Source organism: Chlorocebus sabaeus, chromosome 6 (assembly GCF_047675955.1).
Source record: "Chlorocebus sabaeus isolate Y175 chromosome 6, mChlSab1.0.hap1, whole genome shotgun sequence".
NCBI lineage: Eukaryota > Metazoa > Chordata > Mammalia > Primates > Cercopithecidae > Chlorocebus > Chlorocebus sabaeus.
The window spans coordinates 59,358,463-59,368,109 of NC_132909.1; the positions used below are offsets into that span (position 1 = coordinate 59,358,463).

At 56.8% G+C, this 9,647-nt stretch overlaps 1 protein-coding gene across 3 annotated transcripts in view; it reads right to left on the minus strand.

Annotated features, from left to right (window-relative positions):
* Nucleotides 1-9,423, minus strand: part of CELF5 (CUGBP Elav-like family member 5) — a 75,278-nt gene extending 65,855 nt beyond the window's left edge. For 2 of the 3 annotated variants that reach the window (XM_037994569.2, XM_037994571.2), the window contains exon 1: nucleotides 9,089-9,376. In XM_037994569.2, the coding sequence (XP_037850497.1) occupies nucleotides 9,089-9,347 (259 nt within the window). In that variant the 5' untranslated portion in view covers nucleotides 9,348-9,376. Of the gene's footprint in view, nucleotides 1-9,088 lie in introns of all 3 variants that reach the window. The other variant, XM_037994568.2, reaches the window with a different exon arrangement.
* Nucleotides 9,424-9,647: the final 224 nt, after the last annotated feature.

The window sequence follows — 9,647 nt, forward strand, 5'->3', positions numbered from 1 at the left end:
GTGAGCCGAGATCGCGCCACTGCACTCCAGCCTGGGCAACAGAGTGAGACTCCATCTCAAAAGAAAAATTAAAAAAAAAAAAAAAGTCCTTCCAAGACACACAGGACCCGCTCAACAACCTACCCCACTCTCTCCCTGCCCTGTTCTCCTCCCTCTCTCCCCTCCTCACTCTGCTCCAGTCACAAAGGCCTCCTTGCTGTTCTTCCAACACACCAGATGTGGTGGTCCTGCCTCAGGGCCTCTGCATGGGCTGTCCCCTCTGCCTGGAATGCTTTTCCCTTGGTTGTAGAATAACAGCCTTCCCACCTGTCATTCAGGTCTCATCTCAAACTTCACCTCCTGGAAAGGCCATCTCTGGCCTCCAAGAAAAGCTGTCATCTCCCAACACACACCTTTAGTCTGTTCACAGCAACTCACACCTATCTCAACTTTATTTACTAGTTTATTGCCAGTCTCTCCTACCCCCGAATTGCTTTATGACCTCAAGCCTCACTCAATGGCTGGCACACAATACAGACTTAATAAAGTTGTTGCCTTTTTAAGTTTGAGACAGGGTTTAGCTCTGTTTTCCAGATTGGAGTGCAGTGGCACCATCATGGCTCATTGCAGCCTCCACCTCCCCAGGCTCAAGCCATCCTCTCACCTCAGCCTCCCAAGTAGCTAGGACTATAGGCTCATGTCACCATGTGCAGTTTTTTAAAAAATATATTTATTTATTTAAATTTAATTTATTTTGAGACGGAGTTTCACTCTTGTTGCCCAGGCTGGAGTGCAATGGCACGATCTCAGCTCACCGCAACCTCCGCCTCCTGGGTTCAAGCGATTCTCCTGCCTCCGCCTCCCGGGTAGCTGGGATTACAGGCATGCACCACCACGCCCAGTTAATTTTGTATTTTTAGCAGAGATGGGGTTTCTCCATGTTGGTCAGGCTGGTCTCGAACTCCCGACCTCCGGTGATCCACCTGCCTCAGCCTCCCAAAGTGCTGGGATTACAGGCGTGAGCCACCACGCCCGGCCTAAATTTATTTTTTGTAGAGAAGGGGTCTTGCTATGTTTCCCAGGCTGATCTGGAACTCCTGGGCTCAAGCAATCCTCCCACCTCAGCCTCCTGAGTGGCTGGGACTACAGGTGCACACCACCCCACCTGGATACGTTTTTTTATTTCTTGTAGAGATGGATCTTGCTGTGTTACTCAGGCTGGTCGTGAACTCCTGGGCTCAAGGGATCCTCCCACCTCAGCCTCCCAAAGCAATGGGATTACAGGTGTGAGCTACCACGTCTGGCCACATCATATAAATTAATGCCAATTTTGACAACTGCGCTGTGAGCTAGTTATCTGTATTCTTTCTCTCTTACAAAGGAGCTAAGGTTCAGAAAAGATGAGGTGACTTTTTCAGGATTACACAGAAATTTAAAAATGGAGCTAGGATTGGAACCAAACCTGTCTGAGAGCAAAGGTTTTGAACATTCATATTCACCAGGTGAGGAGGAAGGTAGTACAGGTTGAGAAAGTATCCTTCCATCCTTCAGCCTATCCCATCTTCTATGCATCATCCATCCATCCATCCATCCATTCATCCATGCACCCACGCATCTATCTAGTATTGTATCCACCAATTACCCATCCATCTTTTCATCCATCCATCCAACCATTAATTTCTCCATCTACCCATCATCCATCCATCCATTCATCCATGCACCCACACATCTATCTAGTATTCTATCCACCAATTACCCATCCATCTTTTCATCCATCCATCCAACCATTAATTTCTCTATCTACCCATCATCCATCCATCTATTCATCCACTCATTCATTCATGCATCCATCCATCCACTCATCTATCCACCCACCTATCCATCCATCCATCCATATACTCACTGAACCACCAATCCATCTGCCCATCCATCCACCCCCCCACCCATAATCCACCAACCTATTCACCCGCCCATCCCTCCATCCATCCATCCACCTGCTCATCCATTCGCCCACCAATCCATCCATCTATCCATCAATCCACCATCCGTCCATCCACCCACCCACCCATCCATCCACCCATCCACCCATCCTTCCATCTGCCCATTCATCCACCACCCACCTATCATCCACCAATCTATTCATCCATCCATCCGTCCAACCATCAATCTACCATCCATCCATCCACCCACCCACCCACCCATCCGTCCAACCATCAATCTACCATCCATCCATCCACCCACCCACCCATCCATCCACCCACCCACCCATCCATCCATCAATCTACCATCCATCCATCCATCCACCCATCCATCCATCAATCTACCATCCATCCATCCACCCACTCACCCATCCATCCACCCATCCATCCACCTGCTCATCCATTTGCCCACCAATCCATCCATCCACCAATCTACCATCCATCCATCCACCCACCCACCCATGCATCCACCCATCTACAAATCCATCCATCCGCTACTCATCCATCCATCCATCCATAAATCCATTCATCCACCTGCCCATCCATCCACCCACCCATCCATCCATCCATCCATCCACCCACCCACCCACCCATCCATCCATCCATCCGCCCATCCACCCACCCACCCATCCATCCATCCATCCGCCCATCCACCCATCCACCCATCCATCCATCCACCCATCCATCCATCCATCCATCCATCCATCCATCCATCCATCCGCCCATCCATCCATCCATCCATCCATCCATCTGTTCACCCATCCTTCAATCCATTCAAACCTTCCACTGACCTACCCACTTTTGTACCCATCAAATTCACTCATATCTAGAGTCACTGTCACCCATTCATCCATCCACCCATGTCTGCATCCATTGATTCACATATCCATCTTTCCACCCGTTAGCCAGCCCATCCATTCTCCCATCCCCAGATCCTCTCATTTCCTCATGCCCTTGTTCATCCACAAGCTCACTTCCAAATGGCAAACAAGACACAGTTTCTGCCCTCCTAGAGCTTACATGTCACTGATGTTGACTATGACCCCACACCAACTGGGCTCCTGCTGGACCAGTGTCTTCCAAACCTAACAGCTCCTCCCTTTGGCCCTGGTCATCTTAAGTTCAAGGACAGTCAGCCTTCCTGGATGGCTCTGACCCTTGTCTATGTTTGCAAAATCATGTTTCTTTCTCTCCTTCCAGAGCAGGCCAAAGCTCAGGCTGGGAGGCGTGAAGCCCAGCTGTGCTGCTGTATGATTTGGGCTGGGTGTTGCCCCTCTCTGGGCTCCGATCTCCTCCTGTGGTTCACAGGCAAGAGGGGAACTTGGTTCTCTAAGAGCCAATGTAATCGGAACACACATCTGCTTCTTTGTATTTCTCTCTTCCCACACTGTGGGCCTCACCCCAACTGGAAGCTTCTATTTTGTCCATCCAGGTGTGAAGGAAATGAGCATATTTTGAGCAAGGCTGGGAGGTTGGGAAGAGGCTGGTGGTGGCAATGGGAGTTAACAGGATGTGAAGCCTGCTTCCCATGCCAGTCTGCCTGAGTTCCTCTCTGCTCTAAAGTCTTTCATGGCTCCCCAGTGCCCTCAGGAAAGTGTCCAAGCTCAGTCTAGCATCAGAGGTTTTCCTGGTCCAGCCCATGCTGACTCTCCAGCCTCATCTCCCACGTCTCACCTAATCCCATCTCTACCCTAGCTGTGCAAATCATTCACGCCTCCAGGCCTTCACAGATCCAGTTCCCCCTCCCTACATCCAGGAAGTCAAGATGTGTACCTGTCTTGTTCACTGCTGTGTTTCATGCCCATCATAGGGCCTGGAACACAGTAAGTGTTTCCGTGAATGCATAAATAAAACTCTTTCTCCACCTGGAAAGCTCCTATTGATCCTTCAGAGCCCCATTTCTAATGCCCCTCCTCCAGGCAGAGCTCCTGCTTCATTATCCAGTTCCCTCAACCCTGCATCCCTCCCTCGGACCCAACCCAGACCACTGGACTATAGGTGCCAATGTCTAGCTCTGGCCTCAGACCTCTCTTGCTCAGTACGAGGTAAGGCCACAAAGGGTTTTCAAGAAGTGTTGTGTGAATGAATGAATGAATGAATGAATGAATGAATGAATGAAGTCCTACCAGGTGTTTCCAATGGCCAAGGGCTCACTTGCCAATTTGAGGGGTGAAAGAGAGAGACACAGCCCACTTCAGAGATAACCTCCTGGGTCCAGCCCCAAACTAAGTCCCCTCAGAAGAGCCCCAGCAGGTGAGCCCCACAGAAGAAGGGGACTCTGGGACTCCCAAGACCCTTTGCTCCTTTCGTACCAGGACAAAACTTCCATCCTCACTGCACCTGAGCTTCTCAGGAGTTAGTGCCCCTCTGGGCCCTTGCACATTGTCAGGGACACCTTTCCCCATCAATGCATCCTCCTCATGCTTCAGGTCTCAGCATAGTCACGTAATAAGCCCGCTCCCACTGACCAAGCACATACTCTGTGCCCGGCCCCATGCCAAGGGCCTCTTCTGTTCTCTGCTCTCCCTGCCACTTCTACCGTCATCTCCCTCATTTCCTCTGAAACGGGAAGACCCACTGCAGCTTGGAGGGATGAAGACACCTGCCCAAGGCCACGAGATGCAGAGAAACCAGGCTCATCTCAACTCCAAGCTCTCAACGACTCTCCTACACTAATCGCTTCCTCCAGGCAGCCCTCCTGGCCTCCACTCCTGTGGAGGCAGGACCCTCCTCTGGGTTGTCACTGCTGGTGTGTGTTTCGCCATCACATTCCTGAGTTCCGTGCCTTGTAAGCCCAGTTCCTCAGCTGTCTCTCTCCCGTAAATTGGAATCTGGCAGGAGGGGAACTCTGGATGGGGAGTAGGGATGGCAAATTTTACCTGTTTTGCCCAACCCAGTAGCCCAGGGTCTAGAACAGGGCCTGGTACACAGCAAGCGCTCAATAAATATTGGTCATACAGGTAGACGGATTAACATCTAGCCCACTCTCTCATGAATCCTACAAGGAATTCTGTTCACACCAAATGCCCAGCTCTGCATAAATACTGGAAAACAGTAGGCGTTCAATAAATGTTGAAGCGGGGGGGGGGGGGGGGGGCGGCGGGGGGAGGGAGGTGCAGATACGATGTCACAGTCACAGGTGTGAGGCTCCGGGGCCTCATGAAAGTCTGTTAAATAAATGAGAAAATGGGCAGCAGGGGAAAACGAGGCACAGAGAGGGGCGCGCCCAGCTTGAAGTCACACAGCACCCGGGCAGGGGTCCTTTCCAGGCACGCGCGCGCGCACACACACACACACACACCGGCCAACCCTGCCAGCCGCCCCCAGCCCCCTGCCACTGTCCCCGCCACCACCAGGAGCCAACTGCTCCGGCAGTCCCCCCGCCAGGCCGCCCAGCCCGCCTTCTCCCTGGGGCTGGTGCGTCACACACGGAATCTCACGCCTCAGAGCTCAGCCTGCTACAGCCTCCTCCTCCCCCCGCCCGAGCCGAGCCGGCAGCTGGTGCTCCCATGGAAACCGCGGGCCCCCACCCGGGCCCCTGCCGGGCCCCCCCCACCTGCACCGTCCCCCAGCGCAACCTCCGCTTTAAGACAAATATTGTCATTAACATGCAAATATATATGCGATTACCATAAACGGGGGCCCAGTGGCAGCGGCGGACCAGCACCACTGTGGGCACCTTCCCCTGGCAGGGTGGGCACCCAGGCAGCCACCATCCGTAGACAGGGGAAGCTGCCGCTCCAGAGGCGCCTGACTTGGAGGGAGGGTCCCTGGGGCAGAGAACTGCAGGGGGGCCAGCGGGAGCCCCAATCCCAGCCTCCAGTTCCTGGCCTGAGCCCCTGGCCTGGGGTGGGGGCCCTTCCTGGGGGAGGTCCCCTCTCTCTGGATGAGAAGCTCTGGCAGGAGAAGGCTTGTGGTCTTCCTGGGGCCTCCATCTCCCTTCCCTGTCTGTCTCTCCGTCTCTGTCTCTCTGTGGGTCTCTCCATCTCTCTTTCCCTGCATATTTCTCTCTCTCCTCTCTCTCTATTAAAACAAACCCAGCGACCCGGGGCCTGCCCTCTTTCGGGGGACCACCTTGATGCATTTCTCTCCCCCTACCCCTGCCCCGCTCCTGGGCTCCTGGATGAGGCCTCCAGCCTTCCTCTGGGTCTCAGCACGGCCTCTAGGAATCTGACTGCCCCCAGGCCACCTTCGGCCAGGCCTGCTGTGGCTGTCAGGTGTCACAGGCCCCTCTGTCCCTGGCACTATCTTGAGGGGCCTCACTCTCGGCTTCGGGGAACCTGTCACCCCTAATGTCACACAGATATAGGCATGGCTGCTCCCCCTGGCCTGGAAGGAAGGCAGGGGGGTAATGGGGGCCTAGCTCTGGTAGGTGTGGGACCCAGGATATGTCTCTCCAGCCCTCAGTTTCCCAGAAATGTGCTGTCGCTTGGAGCCCACCTCCATGGCGATGCCTTCCGTGGGAAAATCAAGTCCCTGTGGCCTGGACACCAAGGAAGGGCTGGAGGTGGTGCCAGCTGTACCCCTCTGGGTTTGTGTCAGGAGCCGGGTGCCCCTCTGGGACGTTCTCATCCCACCTCACTCTGCTCCTTACAGATCTCCTATGCCCAGTCTCACGGGTCCTGCCGGCATCCGGGGAAAGGGATTTCTCTCCAGGCGTGAGGTCCACACCCCACGGCCCTGCTCCTCTGAACAGGCACATTATACCACGCCAGGGCTCCCAGAAACAGCCCTAATAAGGTCAGTGCTGGTGGCAGGTGTCTGAACTCACTCCTCTCCCCAAGAATCCTGACTTTCCATTCAACATTCCACCTCCCTTTGGCCAAGGCCCAGAGAGAGGCAGTCACTAGCCAGAAGTCACACAGCTGAACCCCAAACGCAAGCCTGGATCACAGATGCTGATTCTGAAGACACCCCCCACCACCTCCTCCTTTCCCCCCACCCCTTTGTGCCAAGCACCCGCAGGCAAAGACCAGGTAAAGTCCAGCCAGGCCCCACACAGGTGGGGATTGACTGCCCTGAGGGTACTGGGGGGCTGGATCCATTTTCAATACGAGGTGAAGCCCCTGTATCTCACACACAGACAGACCTGGGACCCCTAAAATGTGGAGGGTGACTGTCGGCTGTTGTGGACATAGCTTTTCAATGCTCACTCTCCAAGGAAAGCCCGCAGATAGGAAATATCCCCGAGGTACCTACCCCAAGGACCCCAACACTCTCCAACCTGTAAAAAAATAACTGGGGACGTGTCATGGTCCTGCTCTGTTGACAGCAAGGAAACTGAGGCTCAGGACCAGGTGAAAACCCAGCCCCAGCCCCTCCCTCACCCCTCGCTTCTCCTGTGCCCAGGTTTCCCAGAGATTTAAAAATTAGAAGAAGAAAAAAAAAAAAAGATGAAGAAGAGTCAACCAGGACTCTCCAGTCCCTGCACCCCCAACTGTCTCTCCCACCTACAGCTCAACCAGAGGCCTTTCAATGCAACCGTTTGGGGGGCCACGTGGACTCCCCCATTCCCACGGGAATCCTAGAAATGGGTGCTCTGGGTGTACCAGGGGTTGGGGGCATGTGGGCAAACCCCACGTATCACCTCTGGATTCCAGAGATTGACTTACGGGGACCGCATGGGAGCCCCTCTGCCCTCCTAGGCCACACGGAGGAGTTAGATTTTTCAGGCCCTGTGTGTGTGTGTGTGTGTGTGTGTGTGTGATGGTTGGTTTTGAAAAGAGATGGGGAATGGGGAGGGGTTTCTTTCCTCTCCCTCAAAATAACCAGCTGGAGGGTCTAGCTGAAGTGACAGGCCTGGGCTCCATCTCACCAGACCCTCCCTAGGGCCTTCTTGAACCCACCATTCATTCATTCATTCGTTCATTCATTCATTCACTCAATAAACATGCCTTCCTGCTTACTGGGCACGCAGGGCTGGGGAAAAAGTGGGTCTAAAATAGGTCACGGCCCGGTCCTTCCCCAAGGCCTCTCCAGGGTCTTCCTGGAGGATGGGGTGGGGGAGGCTGGGGGTGTCCAGCACAAAGCCTCTGAAGTGCCACCCCCAGTCCCCAACACCTGACGGAAAGGCCGTCAAAGCCACCCCAATTCAGACGCTGGGCCCATGATGGGAACCAAGGGCTGGGGACACAATTGCTGGACACCCCCACCCGGGATGCCATCGGAGGGAGAATCCGGTGGGAGGGAGGCAGACAGGCCTGAGGCCGCCCACGCCTCCCTCCTCCTCCCTGTCCACCCCAGAATTTGGGCTCTGCCCAGATGGACACGTCCAAGCTCATTGTCTTGGACCTGAGACCCCAACACATTGCTAAGAGGCTTGGCCAATTTCAACTTGAGCCGAAGGTGGAGGCGGGGGAGGGGGAGGGCAGAGAAATGGAGGAGAGAATGCTGATCCACGCGGAGGTGGTGGGGCCGGGGGGTGGGCAGAGACGGGAGCCTCTCCGCCACCCGTGGCAGGCGAGGCGGGCGCGTCCCCCCGAGCCGGGCGCCCCCAACCCGTCTTCCTTTGTAGTTACCGATTAGCCTGGGGTCCTGGGCATCCGTGTCCCCCGCGGCCGGACCTGCCCCGCCGGCCTGGCTTTGTGAAAATAACCAGAGCAATGGAGTCCGCAGGTGCAAACTTCCCCGACGGGGCCTGGGGAAGCTGAATGAATGGGGGGTGCAGGGAGGGGTGCCGGCGTTCCCGAGGCTCCCCTGGCAAATGGGCAGGAAAGAGTGGAGTGAGGGAGGGAGGAAGGGGTGGGGGTCTGGGGGATGGAAGGGTGAGGGAGGGAGGGAGGGAGAGAGAGGGTGCTGTGGGGGGAAGGATGAGAGGTCGAGGGAGCTGGGAGAGAACAGAAAAGGAGAGAGAGAGGGAGAGAGAGAGGGAGAGAGAGAGGAGATGCCGGAAGGTGGGGAGGGAGGGAGAGGGGGCGGAGGAGGGGAGGGGGCCCGCTCGGATCTGTCAGCTGCACCCCCAGAGGGGGGAGGAGGGGTGGGTGGGAGGGAGGGGGTAAGAACCGATGCTCCGGCAGAGGCAGGCAGAGGAGGGAGGTGAGCAGAGGAGGGATGGGGATGGGGGAGAGAAGATGCCGGAAGGTGGGGTGGGAGGCGGAGGGAGGGGGAGGGGGAGGGGGCCGGACGCCCACCTTTGTGCATCCCCGTGTAGGGGTCTTTGAGCACCGTGAGCTCGTAGATGCGGCCGAACTGCTCGAAGAGCGGCTTGAGGTCCTTCTCGTCCAGGTGCCGCGGGATTTGGCCCACGAAGAGCTTGATGGCGTCCAGGTCCTTCATGCCGTCGGGCTGCCCCCCGGGGGGCTCGGGCCCGCTGCTGCCCACGGGCGAGGGCCGCGGCTGCAGGAGCTGCTGCTGCTGCCGGCGCGCCTCGCTCTCCGTCAGGCGGGCCATGGCGGGCGCGGGACCGAGCCGGCGGCGGCGGCGGGCGGCGGGCGGACTCGCAGCTGGAGCGGCGGCCGCGCCTCCCGCCTCCCTCCCGGGCCCCCGCGCCCTCCTCCCGCCCGCGCCCGCCCCGGCATCGGGACCACAAAGGCGGCTCCGCAGCGGCCCCTGGCGGCCGTGCCGCGCGGGGCAGCCGGCGCCTCCCCGCATCCCCGGGCCGCGCGGGGAAACTGAGGCCGGCAGGCCCCGGGCCCCGCCTACAGGTGGGCGAGGGCGGAGCTGCGGGCGGGACGGGCCTTAGCCGGTTTC